Raw genomic sequence first — 21,350 nt, forward strand, 5'->3', positions numbered from 1 at the left:
AGAAGGGGCAGGGCAGTGATGGGGTCTCAGAGAAGGGGTGGGGCAGGGGCAGGGGCAGGGGCAGGGCAAGGGTGTTTGGGTTTTTCTGATTAGACAGCTGGGAACCCTACAAAACCCCCTTCACAATTAACACCCCTCCCAAGCTCCCCTCATCCAACTGACCCCCCAAATCCTCCCCTCTCCTACTGATCCCTCCTACCAAGCTCCTCCCTCCCTCATCCCTGGCCCCATCCTGAATTCCCCCCTCTCTAGCCCCTGAGGGGCCCCCTGAGCTCAGCCCCTCCCCCCTGCACCCCTGGAGTCCGTGATGTTGGTTTAATTGTCACCTCAGGGACATTCCGAGCTCCCCTCCCCCCAAGGGGCCACCTGCACCCTCATTCGCGTCAGGGGATGGGGGTTCATTTGAATAGAGGAGGCTGGAGCACCCAATCAGGGGCTGGGCTTAGGGTGACCAGACAGCAAATGTGAAAAATCGGGACGAGGGTGGGGGGTAATAGGAACCTATATAAGAAAAAGACCCAAAAATCGTGACTGTCTCTATAAAATCGGGACATCTGGTCACCCTAGCTGGGCTGGGTGCTGGGGGGCTATGTAGGTCTCCGCAGGGCTCAGGGCACGCAGACCCCTGGCTGGGCTGTGCCTGTGCTGGGAGCCTTGGCAACAATTACCTTCAAGTCACATTTTGATGGGTTTCTCTGCAACCATAACAGCTAGACTAATGTGATCAGACAGCAAGGGTGAAAAATGGGGACGGGGGTGAGGGGTAATAGGAGCCTATATAAGATAAAGCCCCAAATATCGGGACTGTCCCAATAAAATCGGGACATCTGGTCACCCTCGCATTAGCATCATGGAGCAGAGAGCCAGGCTATCATGCTGCCCCTCACAAATGAGTCAGAATGGCATCTACACCCCTGACCAGACGGGTGCACTCAGCCAAAGGGCCAAGCAGCACCCACGCCAGGTTTATCAGCATTTACATAGACAGAGATCCACAAGGTACATCCCTCCCCTGGGCTGCTCTGGCCGAGGCCACAGACCTCGCTGTGAGCAGGGACCCTCAGAGCCGGTTCTATGGCCCAGTGCAGCAGAAACACAGCAACGCCCTGCAGGCAGGACCCAAATGGGGGGTGGTCAAAGAACTGATTCTCCACTGACCTCTCGCAACATCCCGCAACCAACTCCCCTCAAACTCCTCCACACCTGTAACCTGTGACTGATCCCCAAACTTCCTCCACCCCTCCCCAATTGACCCAATCTCCCTCCCTTCCACCCACCCCATTGAACCCATCCCAAACAGCCCCTCCTTTCCCCTCACTGGGAGCTGAGTGACGTCTCCAGGGCTGCAGCTCTCTGATTGAACCACACCTTTTACTTGCACACGGGGTGCCAGTCTGACTTCTCTCCCTGTCCCTGAGCCAAAGCTGCCAAACGAGTAGGACTGAAGGGATTAATGCTGGGGCAGCTGGGTGTTTGGGAGGGGTGTAGCAGGGAGGGGTTTGCTGGGAGCTGATATTGGCCGGGCATGTTAGTTTCACTTCTGTTCCCCAGGCCCTGCTTCCTGGCTGCAGATAGAGAAGCCACTTCCTGACTGTCTCAATGTAATGGCCTAGCTCTTTCTCCAGGGTCCCATCCAAGGGGGGTGGCATGGAGGGGACAGGGAGAAACCTTCTGCTGGAAACCTTGGAGGATCTGAGGAAGGATGATCTCAAGAGGTTCAAGCACAAGCTGCGAGTGACCCGCCTGGAGGAGGGATACCAAGCCATCCCTTGGGGTCAGCTGGAGAAGGGGGATCCCCTGGATGTTACCAACCTGCTGATCAGTCACTACGGGGAGTGCTACGGAGTGGAGATGGCTGTGAAGGTGCTGAGAGACATCAGGCAGAGAAGCGCTCTAGTATCTGTGTGCTTGAGCTCTGCTTGACACCAACCTCAGCCTCTATCTGCAATACTTCTCCAGTAGCAAGCACAAAGTGTGAGTGTAGAAAAGAAATTTTTAATGAATGGATGGAAGTCGCCCAACTAATAAGGGAAAATGCTGCAAGCAGGATTCATAATCATAAAACTGTGAGCAGGACACACACCCCAGAGTGCGTGGGGCAGTGCCTTCCACCTCAAGTTCTTGAATTTTACAACCAAAAGTTCCTTTTCTGTGCCCCTCTCTGGTCCCTCACCACACCCCACTCACTGTAGTTGTCCTTGGTCGGTGAGGCCCCAGGATTCAGAGGTGCATCTGTGTGAGTTCACCTCCCACCCGAGGAAGAAGGCACCTTGCTAGCACTGCCATCTGAACACTTGCTCTGAACACGCCATTCCTTTCCACTCCGCTGGCCGGCCCACCAGTTGCCCTTCCGGCCACCTGCTCACCGGTCACCTGCTGGCTGCCTGCTCGCCAGTCACCTTCTGCTGTCATCTGCCTCCCAACTCTTAGTGATTATCAGCTCTTAGTGGGGGAACCTGAAGAGCAGGCTGGGCAGAAATGCTGCCCCCGCAGTGATTTCAGCTCTAGTGAACACTTAACAAAACAAAAAACTCCTAATAGAGCCTATCTAGCTCTATCATTTAACAGGGGGGAGGAACAGGTTAAACCAGACTGGGAGACCCTTGGGCAGAGACCACACCTCCTGTCTGGGACACCTGTCCCCACCCCTTTTACTCTCACAGGGGTCTGGCATTTGAGCCCCTGGCTTAGTGAGTTCCTTTCAGCTGAGGGTGACCCCTCAATCAGGACAGGCTGGGCACAGTTCTGCTCCCCTTTACTCATACAATAAAGACAACAACGTTGATAACGACATTTCACTACCCCTCCATTCAGTACTAAAGTGATTTGTAACCCAACACCAGCCAAAGTTGATCAATTTGAGCAAGGCAGTTCTATCTGCTAGATACATAAGCAATTTGCTCCTGAAGTCTCTCCCCCTCCCCAGCTAGCAGGTTGGCAGGTTTTATTAAGAAGTGATCTTTCTTCTTTGTGCAAATTATACCTGTCAGTATGCCCAGCTTGGGCTGCTGGGTAACTTTGGACAAGTCACTTCACCACCTTGTGCCTCAGTTTCCACATCTATAAAATGGGGATGATGATACTGATCTCCTTTATGAGGCACTTTGAGATTTACTGATAAAAAGCATTAGATGAGAACTAGGTATAATTATTAGTATTAGAAACAGGGAGAGAGACAATATTACATAGTGGAACATGATATCCCTAGATGAGTCATCAGTCAAGGTTATTGAACCTATAACCCAGGGGTGTCCAACCTGCGGCTCCGGAGCCACAACTCTTCTGAAGTTAATATGCGGCTCCATGTATAGGCACTGACTCTGGGGCTGGAGCTAAAGGCGCCAACTTTCCAATGTGCCGGGGGGTGCTCACTCCTCAACCCCTGGCTCTGCCACAGGCCCTGTCCCCACTCCACCCCTTCCCGCCCCCTCCCCTGAGCCTGCCACGCCGTCACTCCTCCCCCATCTCCCAGAGCCTCCTGCACGCCATGAAACAGCTGATCGGGAGGTGCGGGGAGGGAGGGGGAGGCGCTGCTTGGCAGATCTGAAAGTGAGTGGGAGGAGCTGGGAGTGGGGTGGGGGAGCTGATGAGGGGCTGCTGATGTATTACTGTGGCTCTTTGGCAATGTACATTGGTAAATTCTGGCTCCTTCTCAGGCTCAGGTTGGCCATCCCTGCCATAACCTCTGGCTCTAACAGCATAAGCCTCTACTGCCTGAGCTAAAAGAGCAAACCTAGTAAAACGCAATGATAGTAGGAGTCTCAAACACTATGTTTGGTTTAGTCACTAGATGGCGGCAGTGAGCCATTTCTGTTCAGCTGGGTTATGCTATAATTTATATAGATTGGAATTAACAAAGGTTCCCAAGGCAAGTTAGGCATCTGCGTTGAATTTCAGTGGGAGCTGACCCTCTACCTATTTTACTCCCTTTGCATGTTCAAAACACCGGACACACATCAACTGATTACTAGACAGATCCCTTTGTCATTTGAAAAAGAGGATTATTCAGCGCTGATCATTTGTGCCTCATCTTGTTTCTTTTGTTAGGGTCTATAAATCCAGGGCAGGAATCAGAGACCAAGAGCGACTCGGAGCCAGGGGAAAAAGATGGTTCAAATCGGTGTGAGGAATCAGACATTGGGCAAGACCCAGAAACAGAATTTTCCCAAGGTAATTCCTACTATTATTATTTATTTATTTGTATTACCATAGAACTGAACAAAAAGACAGTCCCTGTCCCAAAGAGCTTATGAACTAAGTATAAGACAAGAGACAGCACATGGAGACAGACAGATTGACGGGGGGAGTAAAAGGAAACAATGAGATCATATTGGTCAGCATGATGGGCAGTGTTCTCAGTGCACCTGCTGCCTAGCCACTGTCAAGTTTTTTGTTGGCATCACAGCAAAGGAGAGTCTTGAGGAGGGTTTTCAAGTTATTTTTGCAGGTGTTTACAGAGAGCTTCTCCCAAGCATGAACGGCAGCGTAGGAGAAAGCAAGAAGATACTTGTTTGAAAATTTAACAAGTGGGTGACGGAGACTGGCATCATAGAATAAGAGGGGCTAGGATTCAACAACTTGATATCAAATGAGAGATGATAGGTCGGGTGGGGATTGGCTGCGAAGGGCCTTGAAAATGAAGACAGGTAACTTATCTTTGATGTGATGGAGAAGGGTAAGCCAAAGGAGGGATGCAAATGGAGGTGACATGGTCAAAATGACCAGCAGTGGTCTGAATGGATACTAGAAAAGCAAGTTTTCATTTGTCGGGATCAGAGAGAAGTATGCTGCAGACATCAAAACTTGAGATGATGAGACCCTGGATGACACTTTTAGTTGTGTGGGTGTGACGGGTTCCCCGGGGTGTAACCTGGAACTGGGGTACTGCTGAGCCCTCTGTCTTACCAACCTGGGCTCCATCTCACACTGTGATGCTGTGACAACCTGCAAACCCTTCCAGGTCCTGCACTCACACAGTCATCCACAGGCAGGGACACACCCAGCTGAGTTACATGAATGCTTTCACCAGTCACTCATGAACCAACAATAGAGAGGCTTCAGCCAACTCCCCCCACCTCCCCAGCCTAGGACCCCAGAGTTATACCTGCCCTGGTCAGAAGTCTGACCAGTTTAAATTTATTACCCAGTCCGCCCCTCCTTCAATGTGGAGAGGACATGCACCAGCTCTTATTCCTAAGCAAATTTCCCTTGCACTTCAAGCAACACACTGTTTCACGTAAAAATATAAAACAGATTTATTAACTACAGAAAGATAGATTTTAAGTGTTCATAAGTAGTAAGCATACAGATCAAAGTTGATTACCTAAGAAATAAAAGTAAAAATGCAATCTGAGTTCTATAGACTAGACAGGACTTGAATCAAGCAGCATCTCACCCTGATAGACAATACAGGCAGATCACAGATCTTCCATACACAGGTGGGACTACCTCCCCAGTTCAGTCTGTGTTCTCTAGACGTGTTTCCAGGTGTTGAGTTGTGGGGAGAGTGAGGACAAGTGATGATGTCACTTCCCCCTTTTATAGCTTGCTGGAAATGTCTTTTGCTATGACATGAGTCAAAAAGTCTCCATTGTGTATGTGCTCACTTTGAGACGTCTTCATTGTATACAATTCCTGATGTAGTCCTTGTGTATTTCCCTTAAAGGGTCATCATCAGTGTCTGACTTCTCCATTGTTGTGCCTGAAAGCTGTTTGTTGGTGTTTCCAACTCACAACGTATTTCAGTAACACACACAGAGCAAAACTTCATAACTTCACATATAATGCTAGCACATACAATCCAACAGGATATTAATACTTAACAGATCAAGACTTTTAAAATGATACCTCAGAAGGCATACTTTATACAAAACATATCATAATGATATGACCGGTTATATGACAGACGTGAATAGCCAGGGTGTTGCTTTGGAATACAGAGTAGTACAGTGGATGATAGAAAAGGCTGTATTTTAGAGATGTTCTGCAGAAAGAATCAGCAAGAATTAGACATAGCCAGGATACGAGGACCTAGACAGAGGTCTGCAAGATGACAGCCAGGTTACAGGCCTGAGTGACAGGCAGGATGGTGTCAGGTTACAGGCCTGAGTGAGTGGTGGTGTTGTCCACAGTGATTGAGAATGCTAGCAGGGAGGGAAGAGGGGAGATTGAGAGCTCTGTTTTAGCCATGTTGAGCTTGAGCTGATGGCTAGACATCCACAAGGTGGTGACAGAGAGAGAGGCCTGGATTTTAGTTTCTACAGGAGACAGGTCTGGAGGAGAGAAGTTGATCTGTGAGTCGTAAGCATAGAGATGATAGCTGAATTTGTGTTGCATTTAAAACTGTAATGTTAACTATTTTTTAAATATAAATAAAAATATTAAGTGTTCATAAATTATGGAGCTAAGGGACAGATATGGTAGAAAATTACACATTCCATCCCATGAGAAATCCCAATATTTTGACATTCTTTTTTTGTCCCGAATCAGTATGAAAAGTAAAAATATTGCATTTTTTCATTAAATGAAAAATTCTAAACAAATTTCCATTCTGAAATGGCAAATTGTTTTGCATTGAGCCAGTTTGACATTAAACTGCATCTGACTAAGGTGATGCAGAGCTTCATGGGAGTTGTAGTTCAGATACCCCGTGCCTTCATTCTCCTCTATGGTACATGCGTCCTGCTGTACATCTGGAGCAACTCCACTGCAATCAGTGGAGTCAGGACCAGATTCTGATCTTGGTGATCCCACTACAAAAATCCAGACCAACCACACTCATGTCAGTGGAAGTAGGGCTGGATTCGGGTCTCAGTGACCCCAGTGTAAAACCAAAATGACCCCGCTGATGTCAATGAAGTTAAGACTAGGAGGGAACAATTCTGCTTGCCTAGGGGAAGGGCTGAGGTTCAGAGAAATACTAGACTATGCATCTTTGCTGTCATAAATGTCTATGGTTCTGCAATACTGCCCCAATCTCAAAGAAAAAAATTACATAGTAAAAAAAGGCTGCGAATTTGATTTTGAGATGACATCAACCCTGAAATCTCTACTTCTGTTTTACTCCCTTCCTGCAGAAAGAAGAGCATTTCATGACATCCTGTCCAAGCTAAACCTGGAGCGGCACAGAAGCAGGAAGTTCAGGCTAAGCAATCTCCAGGAAATCAGCACAGAGGGTGTAGAGATCTGGGCTCCTTACACATTAGGAGATTTACCATGGCATTTCCTGAGGAAGGTCATGGCTCTGAGTGGGATGGTCAGAAACACAAGTCTTGGGCATCAGGCACCAGATGAAGGAATCAGTGAGGATGAGGAGGAGCTGGATAGTGGGGACAATATTTTCCAATGTAGTGACCCTGGCACTACTGATTCTCTGAACCCCCTCGATGTTCTCTGTGCAGTTCTGCTTTGCTCAGACAGTTTCCTGCAGCAGGAGATCCTGTCCAAAATGTCCATATGCCAATTTGCCCTCCCTCTGCTGCTACCTGCCCTCGACACCCCCAAGTGCACCCTAATGCTGTGGGCCATGAGGGACATTGTGAGGAAGTGGAGGCCGCACTCCCTGGCAGAGAGCAGAGGGTTCAGGGAGGAGAGCCTGGTGCTCACAGCAATGCCAACCATTTCCTTTGTGCGGCTGGGGAGCTGCAGCTTCTCCAAGTCCAAACTCCTCAATGAGGTTCTCAGCCCCTCCCAGCAGCACCACAATTTCTTCATCCATCGGGACATGGAGTCTGGGAACGTCCCTCGGGAAATCGCAGATGGGCTGGTCGAGAGTTCCTGGTATTTCCCTGGTGGGACGGAGAATTCAGATCTTTTCCCAGAGCCCATCGCAGTTACAAACCTGCGTGGAGACATTGAGTCGCACCAGCTGCAGTTCAGCTTTTTAACAGAGGTCTCCTCAGCAGTATTCATAGTTACTGAGAGTATCAACGAGAGACAATACACACTGTTATCATCTCTGCAGGGATCAGCCACTAAATACTACTTCATCTTTAACTGCAAGATTGAGAAACCCGAGGAGACCCTGCAATTCCTTTATAAATTAGAGTCGGTGCTGAAACTAGACAAACTAAGTGTGCTGATGAGAGAGAACACCCTAAATCATGCTCAGTTTGTGGAGAAGCTGCAGTTCACCATTGGAAGCCTCATGGAGTCCTCTCTCAAGAGAGCCTCCGTAGCAGACACGGCTGCGACAGCACGAGAATTAGGTATCCGGGTGGATGAGGACTGTGAGGAATGCCAAAGTGCGAGCAAACGGGTGGCAGGAATCACAGCAGAAATAAAGGACGTGGCAAAGTACAAGAGGGAAATGTTGAGACTCCCAGGGGATCTGTGCAAAAAGTTGGCCAAGGCGGAGAAAGAGCTGTTCCGAATGCAACGGCAAGGGGACGCCGCCACTGGGCTCCACGCATCTCAGCAAAGAGACGAATGGTTGGACTTATATACCCGGCAGGATAAATGTGAGCTTACTGATGGGATGGTCAAGTTTATTACTGGGCTAAGAAAACTCTCTCAAGTGGAAACACACTACTTCCTAAAATGGATGAAATACCATCTGGGTCATATTGCTCAGGGCAATCTCTCCAGCCTGCAGGCTGACTATAAGGAGAAATGTCATGTTAGAGGAGATGATCCCCAACATAGAGCAAAACTGCATGAACCAATTTCCTCCAGTTCCTTAGCGGTTGAGCATTTCATGCGTGGGTTGGGGCAGTTTTATGAAGCTGAATGTGCAATGGTGAAGGAAGGAAAAAAGCTAAAAATCCAAAGGCAACTCATCCATCTCCCAGGCATAGCAGCTGACCTGATGCTGGAAGGGTTTCCCATGGAGCTGATCGATGGAGATGCCTCCAACATCCCACTGCAGTGGGTGACGGATGTTCTGACTCAGCTCCATGCCAAGCTGGGGGGAAGGTCCAGAACGCTGGTTCTAATGGTGCTGGGAGGGCAGAGCACTGGGAAATCCACCCTCCTCAACACCATGTTCGGCCTGCAGTTTGCAGTGAGCAGTGGCCGATGTACACGAGGAGCCTTCATGTCCCCCATTAAAGTGGCAGAGAACTTTCAGCAGGAGCTGGGCTGTGATTTCATCCTGGTGATAGACACAGAAGGCCTGAAAGCCCCCGAACTGGCCAAGCTGGAGGATAGTTATGAACATGACAATGAGCTGGCCACCCTGGTGATTGGACTGAGTGACATAACCATCGTTAACATGGCCATGGAGAACGCCACCGAAATGAAGGATATTCTGCAAATTGTGGTCCATGCATTCCTCAGAATGGAAGAAATAGGTCAAAGAGCCAATTGCCAGTTTGTGCATCAGAATGTCAGTGATGTGTCTGCGCATGAACAAAACATGAGGGACAGGAAACACCTCCTGGAGCAGATGGATGAAATGACCAAAGCTGCAGCAAACATGGAAAAGAAAGGCAGGGAGCTGAAATTTTCTGATATTATGGGCTATGATCTGGAAAAACACAACTGGTACATTCCTGCTCTGTGGCAGGGAGTCCCTCCCATGGCTCCCGTGAATATGGGATACAGTGAAAAGGTTTATGAATTAAAGAAATATTTGTTTGAATTTCTGAAAGGCTGTTCACAAAACAGATCCCCCAAGAACATCCCCCAATTTCTTGAATGGGTGAGGAGCCTGTGGAATGCTGTAAAACATGAGAACTTCATTTTCAGCTTTAGAAACAGTCTCGTCGCTGAAGCCTATAACCAGCTGTCTATGAAGTATGCAGAGTGGGAATGGGGTTTCCGCAAGATGATGCACCTCTGGGTATCTGAAAAGGAAACTTTCATCCAAAATCAGCCTCCAGATAAGCTAGACACAAGTGTTTTTACCAAACTAAAGAATGAGGCACAGGACAAACTGAGACAAGAAACAAAGAAGATTTTGGATCATTTAAAACAATATTTTGAAAGTGGAGCAGCAAATCTGCACCTGATAGAAAAGTACAAACAGGATTTTAGGAGAAGTGCAAATGGTCTGAGGAATGAACTGGAGAGTTATTCATTCAGCAAGTTGAAAGAAGCGATTGAAATTAGAAAAGGCCGACATAAAACAGATGCTGTCCTGTCACAGTAGAAGAGAAAAATTCAAGAGAAAGTTGACAGGCTTCTTAACCATTGCAGGAAAAGCAAATGCAAGCTAAATAATGATGAACAGGAGAGAGAATTTGAAACCATGTGGAGAGAAACATTGTCAGAATTATCACTCATTCCTTTACAGAAACGCATCATATATAAAGAAATGGAGTTACATTTGAGAAGAGACCTAGAGAATAAGGGTAGTGCAGCATGGCGGATGTTAGAGGGTGCGAGAAGCTTGCCTACTTATAAAACACAAAATTTCAAAATGAAAAATGAATACTTAAAGTTCAAAATATCAGTGTCAGCTGTGAAAGAATACTTGACACAGGAATGCTGGCATAAAACAGAGGCTCTTGCTACATCCTTAATAGATGAGTGCAATAGTTACACTGAAAAAAAGGTACATTGTAAAGCAGATTACGATGAAACTTATTGCAGAGAGCTTTTGCGTATGATTAACGAGCAGCTTCAGCAGGCTACTGTTCAAAACCTTCACATCAGCACTTGCTTTGAAGTTGACCTGAAGCTTCACATTTTGGGTGATGCAGCTTGTGCATTTCAGAAGATGCATGAAGAATTCATTAAAGAAAATGATCCTCTGCAACGTCTGGGGAAACTGGAACCTCAGTATCTCTCCACATTCAAAGTTCTGTACTTAGAGAAGGATGAGTGTCAAGACAGGGCCTGGAATTTCTGTGATCAGTGTCTGAGACTGCCCTGGTAGACTATATGAACAAGAGACTCGGTACAGAAATAGTGGACAACGTTCTCAGCAGTGAACAGTTTGCTGAATACAGCACTCGGAGGTGTTTCCAATTCTTTGTTCTGAAGCAGCTGTTGGAAGAAAATGACTTTAACAATTATTTGCAGTACACAAGGAATTATGTATATTTTATCAAAACTCGGATATGGACACACTTGTTAACACTCTACAAAGAGAAGGCAAGATTGAGAGATTTGGAGAAAAGGATTTTATCCTCAATAATTAATAAACTTGGAGATGTTCTGAAAAACTCCAAAGGTGAGATGACTGAGACAGTCTCTGCCTTTTTAGACAACTTGTGTGAAAAGCTGCAGCAGGATCTAGTCATTCCCAAGGACAGCTTAGAAGTGATACTGTTTAAAAACACAGCAAGTGCAGACCAATTTTCAGCTTTTATAGAACAGTTTATTCCTGATCTGGAAAAACAAGTTTTATCCACCTTTGAAAATCTGGAAATTGAGTCAAAACTCCCAAAACTTGCAGTGAAGCCCCAGGATGAGATCTTCAAGCGAGTGTTTGGCTGTGGGAAGCAGTGTCCCTTCTGTAAAGTCCCTTGTGAAGCAGGAGCCCCTGCGCATGACGAGCATTTTGCAACAGTACATCGACCTGAAGGATTAGGGAAGTTCCAGTGGAATGAAACAAGGAGACTTGCCTATGATATATGCTCCTCTTCTGTGGCTTCCAATAGCTCATTCAGATGTACAGAGACAAACGGGGTATTTAATCCTTTTAAAGATTATCAGAAATATTTTCCAGACTGGTGCATCCAGCCAGATCCCAGCATCACGGCTTCCGATTACTGGAAGTTTGTTTTCAAGGAATTCAATCACCAGTTTGCTGAGGAGTTTGATGCTCTCCCTGCCGATCTCCCCGAGGACTGGTGTAAAATAACCAAAGTGCAGGCACTGAAGAGCCTAAAGGAAGCCTTTATATTGAAGTAAAAAACAGGCTGAGAAACTCTGTTGTGAGCGGAAAGTTACAGAAGTTAATTATCTTTAAATGTGGCATGTGAAAAAATCCCATGTCTTCTAAATATGGAATGTCGTTTCTCTTTTAATATCAGACACAGGTTGCAGCTTCCAAACAGATAAAGAAACAATGCTTTTTCACATTTCACATCCCATAGCAAGGTATGGCAAAATTAAAAATGATGGAAAGACCCATATGTGGAGTTTCTGCATCTTTGTCTTCAGGACCAAATGACCAAAATCCCAAATTTGTCCTCACCACTGCATTTTGCTGGTGCAGGGGTACCATGTAGTGACCTGCAAACCTCCGAAGAGCCCCCTGAATACCAACCATCCACTTCTGCTACTTAAAGCATTAATAACCTGCACTTTTGCAGCTAATCTGACACCAAACAGCCTGGCCCTGATGCTCACCTTCCCCAGGGAAACATATGGGAGGGAAAAAGTACTTCAGAAACACCAGTGAGGGAGGTTTGCAGCGTAACGTAATGGGGAAGGGAGGGATGCAGGCAGCAAACCCAACAGACCCTGATGATTGAAAGGGAATGCCCACAAGCCCATCCTATCCCTGAGAATGGTCTTTCCATCTCCCCTGCGCTCTGCCCCGCACACTCCTCTCACCCAGGGCAGTAAGGCTGAGGCGCCATGGTGCTATTGGCTACTCCCTCTGTGATTGCCGGCCACCCTCTGCATAGGGGTGCTGTGGGGATGGGGGGATGGGCGAGGAAGGGAAGTGGCGGATGCTGCCCCATCCAAGAGATAAAAAAAGGATAGAAATGTCACTTTTGGGCCAGGCATGCAACGCCCTTACACACAGCTTGGTGCCATTTCTCTGTTTGTCTCTCTCTCTGTAATGGGATAACTTTTCAATGCCTCATCTGATCAATTCCAAAATTTCAGGCAGGGCTCTGGGCACCAATGGCCAGAACCCTTTTGATTTTAGGGGACATCAGTAAACCAGAAAGGGGAAAATGGGGGACAGATGAAGTCCCTGACATCCGTTTAGCACAGCCACATCTTCAAGCACATCTGCAGTTGTCTATAGATCAAACTAGCTGATGGCTGGATTAATGCCGTCCAGCATAACAACAACACCAGCTCAGCTCTGCCCATCCTTCCAGAGGAGTTTAAGATGTTGTCCACCTGAATGACTGATCTCCCAGAAAAAAAAAATAATATGGAGGAGGGATAAAAGAGGGAATGGGGTTGTATAGATGGGAGAATGGGGGCATGCACACAGCCCATGGCATGGGGGGAGAATGCGGGACCCTGGTGTAAAGGGCTCACATAACTCCTGGTGGCAGATGTGACGCTGATAAATCAGTTCAGGCCAGAGCCATAGGCCCATTCACTTGTGTGTGAATATCAAAGGAGTTAAATGTATTAGTAGATATTCAGCCAATTCACTTGTGTGTTAATAGAGATCACAGGAGATGTTAATTGTATTGTTTTTGCCTAACTATATCTTGTTGTTTACTAGTACATTTACATTATGCATGCCTGGTAATTAAACAGACCTAGATCAAACTGTGTGTGTTAATCTAAGAGTGTATTCAGATGTTAGAACTTCATGGAACTAATGGAATGTTACTTGTATTGTTTTCATTTATCTATTCTTATTATAGTGTAAAGGCAGGCAGTTATATTATGTCTAAGCTTGTAATTAAATAACTCATTGAATGCAAATGAAGAGTGCTAAATTCAAAGCAATTGGCCATTGTGTGAGTAAGAACACTGCTCTGATTGTTGTGTGGAGAAGAAGCTATAAGTACTGATTCAAAGGAAGATCCTTTATCTCTGGACTGTTTGGATACTCACAGGGTGGAATAACTAAACGAGAAGACGGAGATCCCCAGAGTTATTCTGGGCAGCCCTGAACTGGCAGATATTAGATAATGTTTTCACCCCTCAGCCAAACATCTCTGCTATCCTTTTGGGTTTACAAACTTTGACTCACCTGTTAATGTATTTTACCTGCTTTAACCTCTCAATAACACTGATTTCTTTTCTCTGCTAATAAACATATACTTAGTTAACTATACAATTGTCTACCAGTGTTGTTCTTGGTGTAAGATCCAGAGTACCAACTGATGAGGGGGAAGTGACTGGTGTCTTGGGACTGGGAGCAACCTGATATGATGTGATTTTTGGTTTATGTGACTATTATCATTAAGTCCAGTTTGTCTGCATGGTAAGATGGGCTGGAGAGATTAAGTGGACTGTCTGTGACTCCCTGGTAAGACTGGAACAGTGATCCAGGAGTTCACATTTGTTACTGGTTGGTGAAATCTAATTATAGACCACACCATCGGCTTGGGGTGGCTGTCCTGTTTTCTGACAGTCTGACCTGAGATTGGCACTCACAGTTGTGAGCCACTCCAGACAGCATGAAATTGGGGGAACCTGGTATGGGGGGAATGAGGCACACAGAACCCCTAGCATGGAGGGGAATTTGGGAATGGGGAGCAGACAGCACTCCTGGCCTGAGAGAGAAGGGGGCCCTTTTATAGAGGGAGGGAGAAATGGGGGCACAGACAACTCCTTGTGTGGGGGGGAGACTAGGGAACCCTGGTATGGAGGAAGTGAGGGGATATGGGGGGGACTAGGGGAATGGGAACACATTCAGAGCCCCTGCAATGGTGGAATAATTGTGGACTCAGGCATTGGGAGAGTGAGGAATAGGGGACACAAAGCCCCTGGTATGGGGGCAATGGGAGGCACACAATGCTGCTGGCATTGGAGGGGAAAACGAGGTCCCTAGTATGGGAGGGAGTTTGGGGGGCACACAGAGCCCCTGCAATTGAGGGGCTTGGGATGGTGGCACACAGGAAAGTTGTGGGTGGGAATGGAGGGATGTGAGAATCCACTGGTGTGTGCAATAAGTTCACTCGACAGCAGCAACCTAGTGTGACCCCCTAGGATACATACACTAAACCCAGAACATAAAGTTAGCAACATCAGCCTTATCCACAGGCCTGAGCTGGGGTGACTGAATGGCAGAATGTCCTCGGCTGCGCAGGGTGACTGTTGAAGAAGTGAGACAAATGAAGGAGGTGGTGGGGCAGGCTCGTCTGAGCCAGAGACAGAGCTTTCCTGGAGCCATCCAGTGCTGAGGAATGAACTCCCCCAGGATCTAAAACACCCATCGGTTCTAAAATCCAGCAGCAACCTCACCAGCTTTTTCTGAACTGCAGGATGGATTGTTGCTGTCACTAATACAAGCACCCAGCACAGCAGATATAAAAAATTCACATTAATGTTACACTTGCTCCCCCAAAATCTTACAGCCGTAGTTTTTCCCCTCAAGGTCACGCTACTACTGCTTCTCTGGCTGTGCCTGGGCTCCTTTGCTCCTCCTCTGTGTCCTTCTGTCTGTGCTGCTCCCCGCTCACCCACAGCCCCAGCGCTCAGTGCCCCAAGCCCTGCGTTTGCTATCTCGGTCTCCAGGGAACCCCTTGGATCACATGGCTCAGCTTTTTTATTTTTATTTTTTACTTGTTAACTTACTGAAAATTTCAAAAAAGTTGGTTTTGGTTTGACCCAAAATGATTTAAAAAAAAGTCAGACTTGCCAGTGAACAGAAAAATCTGTTCTTCAGGTACTCGATCATGCCCCTTCCATGTTAGGTGTGTGCGTTGCATGGACAGTCACAGGAGATTTTTCCCTCAGTGGTATCCGCCGGGCCAGTTCTAGCATCCTCCTGTGCTTGTACAAGGGGCCGGCCGGGCCTGAACCCTCTCAGTTCCTTCTTACCACCCATGACAATCACTAGAACAGCTCCTCCTTTTTCAGCAAGGCGATTTTCAGTGGTTCTCACTGTTTTTCCTCCATCCCTCTTTTCTTTTTTCCAAGAGTTCTTGTCTTCAGTTTACCTTTTAAGCAGTTGTGTAAATAGTTAGTTGGATTCTCACATTTGTTTAGGGGGCGTCCTCCACGTCTGGAGCCAGATGTGCCCCGGTCTCCAGGCTTCAAACCCTGCGGCAAACCTATGCCAGTGAGCAACCCACACACCCATCGGCGCCGACTCCATGGGTGCTCCAGGGCTGCAGCACTCACGGAAAATAATTAGAGTTTGGTGCAAAGCCGCATATCAGCTGTTTCGCTCCCAGTTTGTGCAGCTCCTTCAGCTCCCAGCCGGGCTCCCACCTCCCCCACTGCAGGCAGGTGAGTCTTTTTAATGGTCAGGGCAGAGGGAGCTGGGCTAGGGGGACAAGTAGGGGAACAGGCAGCTTCTGGGCTGGTCGCAGGGAACTGGGTGGCATATGGGGGCGTTTCTCGAGGACTGAGCTAGCCATTCTCAGCCTGTCCTGGTGTCTCCCCCAGGACCCCTGCCCTCCTCCAGCCAGGAGGAAATGGTTGCAGACCCCCTTAGTGCTGGGCCGGGGGGACAAAGGACGTGGCTTCTTTAAGAAGCTCTTCTTGCATCTGATGACTAAACGTGGGCTGGGCCCAGCGCTGCACTCCCCACCTCGCGCTCTAGCCAGCCGGGTGAATCCAATGGCAAGCGGGGCTTCACTACAGTCCCGGCCTCCGGTGCAGACGAGCAGCCTCCCCCTACCACCTCCCCCAGCCCGGACCCGGACGGCTCCTGCCTGGCCACCTCCCACGAGGGCTCTGGGACCTCCCAACCCCGATCCCATTCCCCACAGTTCTGGACCAGGTCCCAGTTTGGATCACGACCTGGCTGGGGCTCCCCCAACTCTTCCCTGGTGTGTGTGTGTGGGGGGGGGGGTAGGGGGGGGGGATGATGGGAGTTTGCTATGCACCATGGGTACTTCTAGCTGCATCCTCCCTGCCCTATGCCAACCGGCTTTAACGCATCCTCTATGGTAAAGGTCACAGGCATACATGGACCTTATGCTTTAGCTCATCACCATCTATCTAGGTGAAAGGTCCCAAACATATGTATGCGAACTTCGCCTTAGCTCACCATACAGGATGTGGCCTGCAGGTCCCTTGTGTTACAGCCAAAATATTCCCTAATATAAACCTATAAACCAGAGAGCAGCAGCTTCTGGTCAGGCACCTAGCCCAGAAGGCAGTACCACCGCCATCAGCAGTGGAGAAGGAAGGGTGGCAGGGTATGGTATTGCCACCCTTACTGCTCCGCTACTGCTGGCATCGACACGGCCTTCAGAGCTGGGTTCTTGGCCAATAGCCACCACTCTCCAGCCACCCATCCCTGAAGTCAGTGCTGAAGTAAAGGTGGCAATACCATGACCCTCCTGCAATAGCTTTGCTCCCTGACCCTCTTTCGGGTCAGGACCCCCATGGTTACAACACTGGGAAATTTAAAATATCTGAAACCGTGACATTCAAGATTTTTAAAATGCTATGACTGTGAAATTTCCAAAATGGACTGTGAGTTTCGTAGGGCCCTAGGGATGAGATATATTCTGGAGGCTTAGTACAGGGAGTGGTGCTGGAACTGGTAATATCTCTCAGTAGAGAAGAAAGGTTTTCAGTGGACCATTCTGTGGTTACAACCAGATTTTCTAAAGTGTTCAGTGACCACCATTGGAAGCAGATTTTCAGTACTGCTCAGCTCGCAGTTGTGGTCAGTGTTCGTTCAGAGCGCTGACAGACGTTGTTTGGCTGTGTGCGTACCCCTGTGTGTGTACGTCTCAGCTTCTGCAGGTAACCGAGATAACACCCCACGATCGAAGAAATCGACAACCACGGATTAGCTGAGCAATGAAGGCACCCGAGCCCCGGTTTATTGTAGTGAAGCACAATGAGAAGCGTCCTATATCTTACAAGACCCTTCAAATTTGAGCAGTCCGATACAATGGAACGGCTGGCTTAATCACTGGACGGACCTGCCAGCATCCCCTGGGCCGAACAAGTTGCCTTATTGTAATCATTATTTATACCCTACTACCAATAGGGCTTGTACTGCCCCCTGATGCGTTGCCCTCTGATGTGGTCATGTACCACCATCTGATGTCACCTAAGCCTACCCATCTCCATGTATGGGGTGATATAACCAAAACATCTCTATTCATCATGTCACGACACCTAGGAGGTCAGGAAGTTCTGGGTCTCTCTCTGGTGTCAGGATGTTCTAGCGCTTGATGTCCCAGGCGCTCCTAGTGCTAACTACAGGAGCCTATGATTCCATCCTAGCGGTGTTTGCTTTGCAGCCTCACCTCCTTTCCTGCCAGTGGCTGTACTTTTCCACGCACACGCACAGTCTGACCGAGAGGCTGGTGGAGTTACGCTGCACCTGTGAGCAGTGCTTGCTTCTAGCCGCAACTCTTGCTCAGGCTGCAGGCCTCATACTGGGCCTCTTGTTTCAGGCTCTCTTCCTATTACACCAGTTAGGACCCTCATGAAGGCGCCAGATCTGCCCCAGTGCTCAGCATCCAGCAGTTACCATTGAGATCAATGATTCTGGACTCTGAATTTAAGTCCCTGACTGGCAGTTGAGCACTTTGGAAAATTGGACCTCTTGCTGAACCGCTGAACTAGTAGCTGGTGGGTGGATGCAGAACTGTTTGGAAAATCTGACCTTTAGTGTCTTTTGATGCAAGACAAACACATTTGGTGATTCACAGAAATCAAGATAATGACACAGGGAAGTCACTCCTCCATCTTACTCCCATTTATTTATTCAAAATAAAGTCTCCACCTTTACATTCACTGAGAAAAAAAACCTTCCTATCATCCTCCTAAAAGCCTTTTTCACCTCCTTGTTCCTCAGGCTGTAGATCAGGGGGTTCAGCATGGGGATCAACAGGGTATAAAACACAGAGATGATTTTGTCCTGGTCCATGGAGTACTTTGAACTGGGCCGCAAATACATAAAAATAACCGTTCCGTAGAAGATGGTGACGGTCGTCAGGTGGGAGGTGCAGGTGGAGAAGGCTTTGCATCTGCCCTCCGTGGAGTTGATCCTTAGAATAGCAACCACAATGTACACATAGGAGATGACAATGGTCAGGAGAGTAGATGTTATAATTACAATAGAAAAGGTGAAGTGAACAGTGTCTGTGATGTGGGTGTCAGAGCAGGCCAGTTTCAGGATGGGGGGCACATCACAGAAGAAATGGTTGATGACGTTTGATCCACAGAAGGACAAACGGAATATAAATATAGTCTGAACTGTTGCATTTACCCAGCTGGCTAGGTACGACCCCAGCACCAGCAGCACGCAGAACCGCTTGGACATGATGACGGTGTAGAGCAATGGACTGCAGATGGCTGTGAAGCGATCATACGCCATGACACCCAACAGGCAGCACTCACAGGACACAGCAATGCAGAAGAAGTAAAACTGCAGAGTGCACCCAGCGAATGTAATTGCTTTGCTCTCCACTGCAAAGGCCATCAGTGTCTGGGGAGCGATGACGGTGGAGTATCCCACATCTAAGAGGGCCAGGTTACTGAGGAAAAAGTACATGGGGGTGTGAAGCCGGGACTCAATCCTGATTAAAGTGACCATCCCGAGATTCCCCACCAGGATGAGCAGGTAGATGAACAGAAACACCACAAAAAGCATGACTCTCAGGTTCTGGTTGTCCGTGAATCCCAACAAGATGAACTCCGTCACAGTGGTGTGATTCCCTTTCAACATTTATCCCAGATGTGCTGTTCCCCACGAGGGAGAAAGTGAGCATTACATGGAAAGAAGAGACAAATAAAGGCTGAGTATCAATTCCTTGGGGTCATTCTGATCATATACCATGTGGTTCTCTGGTGAGATCTAACAGAGGTTTAAGACTCCATTATGGGTTTTGAACTAACAGCCATGGGCCTCTTAGCACAGGCGGTAGGAAAAAGAAAGAACTTTCTCCCAGCAGAGAGCTGGCCGGCCACGAAATGTCTGTACCTTTGTGGTTCCAGGATTAGATTCCTGAGTCATCTCAGGACCCATATGTAAATCTGTGGTAGAGATCCTCCTCAAATTGAGGGATGGCCAATGAATGATCGGGCGGTAGAGGCTTATATTCTACTAGATAGCAAAAAGAACGAGGAGTACTTGTGGCACCTTAGAGAATAACAAATTTATTTGAGCTAAGATGCCACAAGTACTCCTTGTTCTTTTTGCTGATACAGAGTAACATGGCTACCCCTCTGAAACCATTCTACTAGATCGGGGTCGGCAACCTTTCAGAAGTGGTGTGCTGAGTCTTCATTTATTCACTCTAATTTAAGGTTTTGTGTGCCAGTAATACATTTTAACGTTTTTAGAAGGTCTCTTTCTAGAAGTCTATAATATAGAACTAAACTATTGTTGTATGTAAAGTAAATGTGGTTTTTAAAATGTTTAAGAAGCTTCATTTAAAATTAAATTAAAATGCAGAGCCCCCCAGACCAGTGGCCAGGACCTGGGCAGTGTGAGTGCCACTGAAAATCAGCTCGCGTGCCGCCTTCGGCACACGTGCCATAGGTTGCCTACCTCTGTACTAGAGAGAAGTCCCATACTCAGTGCTGACTGCCAAGAGCTCACCCAGTGCTGTATCATTACAATATAATGCATTATGACTAGATTCACATACAGTTACCCAGGTTGATTAATTCCACCCCTGGCCAGTGGTACTCTGTGCACAGCAAGCTAAGGTGAGGATATAGGACATAGGTGCTTGTCCACTTCCTTTTATGGGGCCAGGCTAGTAGTTTCATAGGATAAGGTACGTGGCAGGCAGGCAGAATTGTAGGAAAGGGATTCGTATTCACCATACTGAGTTGCCAGAGTTACACGATGAGCTTCTAGAGTATGTGTACCAGTAGCCTGGCCCCTTGTTTGTACTTCAGAGCTTCTGATGTCACACACAATTAACTCCCTCCTAAAATTTTACCCTATTTCTCCTGTTCCGCTCCTTATACCGGGGGCCCGACCTATCAGGCTATAGAATCATTCTCACACTCTTTTTGGCCAATTGTCCGTTTAAGTATTTGTACGCAGTGGGACAGCTTCATTCGAAGAGACTGGAGGAGCCCTGATCAGAATACCCCATAGCCCAGTGATTAGGGCACTCTCTTGAGAGATGAGAGACCAACGTTTAAATGTTTTCTCCCCACAAAGCTGGGGGGGAGGGATTGAACTTGGGTTTCCCACACTCTGGATGACTGCTCTTACCACCAGAATAAAAGTTAGAAGGTTGGTGATGCCAGCATGAGCACCAACACTTCCTTCCCTTGCATTTCTCAAAAGAAGCAGCTTAGGTGCCGGTCTACAGGACCATCCTCCTGGCCATCGATCACCAGCAGTCGGGACTCAGGTGCTGAACTCCTGAGGGACAGTGCTTAGGGCATTCTCCCATTGGCGAGCTCCCCACTCAGCATGCTGGCTTTTGTGGACCCCATTCCTAGTCAGCTTTCTCTCCGCCCCTCATGGCATAGGGAGCCCAGGGTCCTAACTCAGGTTTTGTGAATCCTGGAAATTTTCTAGGGACTAAAAGTTAGGCAGTATAACACTGAGCATTCCAACGCCTAAGTCCCTTGGTGAATCTGGCCTTACACATTTTCTTTATTGGTTTAAATTAGAGCTCATTAGAAAAGGAAATTTCCATTCCATGGTT

General features: G+C 47.7%; 1 protein-coding gene and 2 pseudogenes across 1 annotated transcript in view; 1 reads left to right on the forward strand and 2 right to left on the reverse strand.

Moving 5' to 3' along the window:
* LOC135877424 (olfactory receptor-like protein COR8) overlaps nt 1–19,402 on the reverse strand; it is a 99,793-nt gene extending 80,391 nt beyond the window's left edge. Inside the window, exon 1 of the mRNA XM_065402854.1 lies at nt 18,812–19,402. Coding sequence (XP_065258926.1) covers nt 18,812–19,402 — 591 coding nt within the window. The remainder of the gene's footprint in view (nt 1–18,811) is intronic.
* LOC135877972 (up-regulator of cell proliferation-like) overlaps nt 1–21,350 on the reverse strand; it is a 778,396-nt pseudogene that overhangs the window by 155,340 nt on the left and 601,706 nt on the right.
* On the forward strand, nt 1,648–11,799 carry LOC135877100 (up-regulator of cell proliferation-like; annotated as a pseudogene).

This window comes from Emys orbicularis, chromosome 4 (assembly GCF_028017835.1).
Source record: "Emys orbicularis isolate rEmyOrb1 chromosome 4, rEmyOrb1.hap1, whole genome shotgun sequence".
Classification (NCBI taxonomy): Eukaryota; Metazoa; Chordata; order Testudines; family Emydidae; genus Emys; species Emys orbicularis.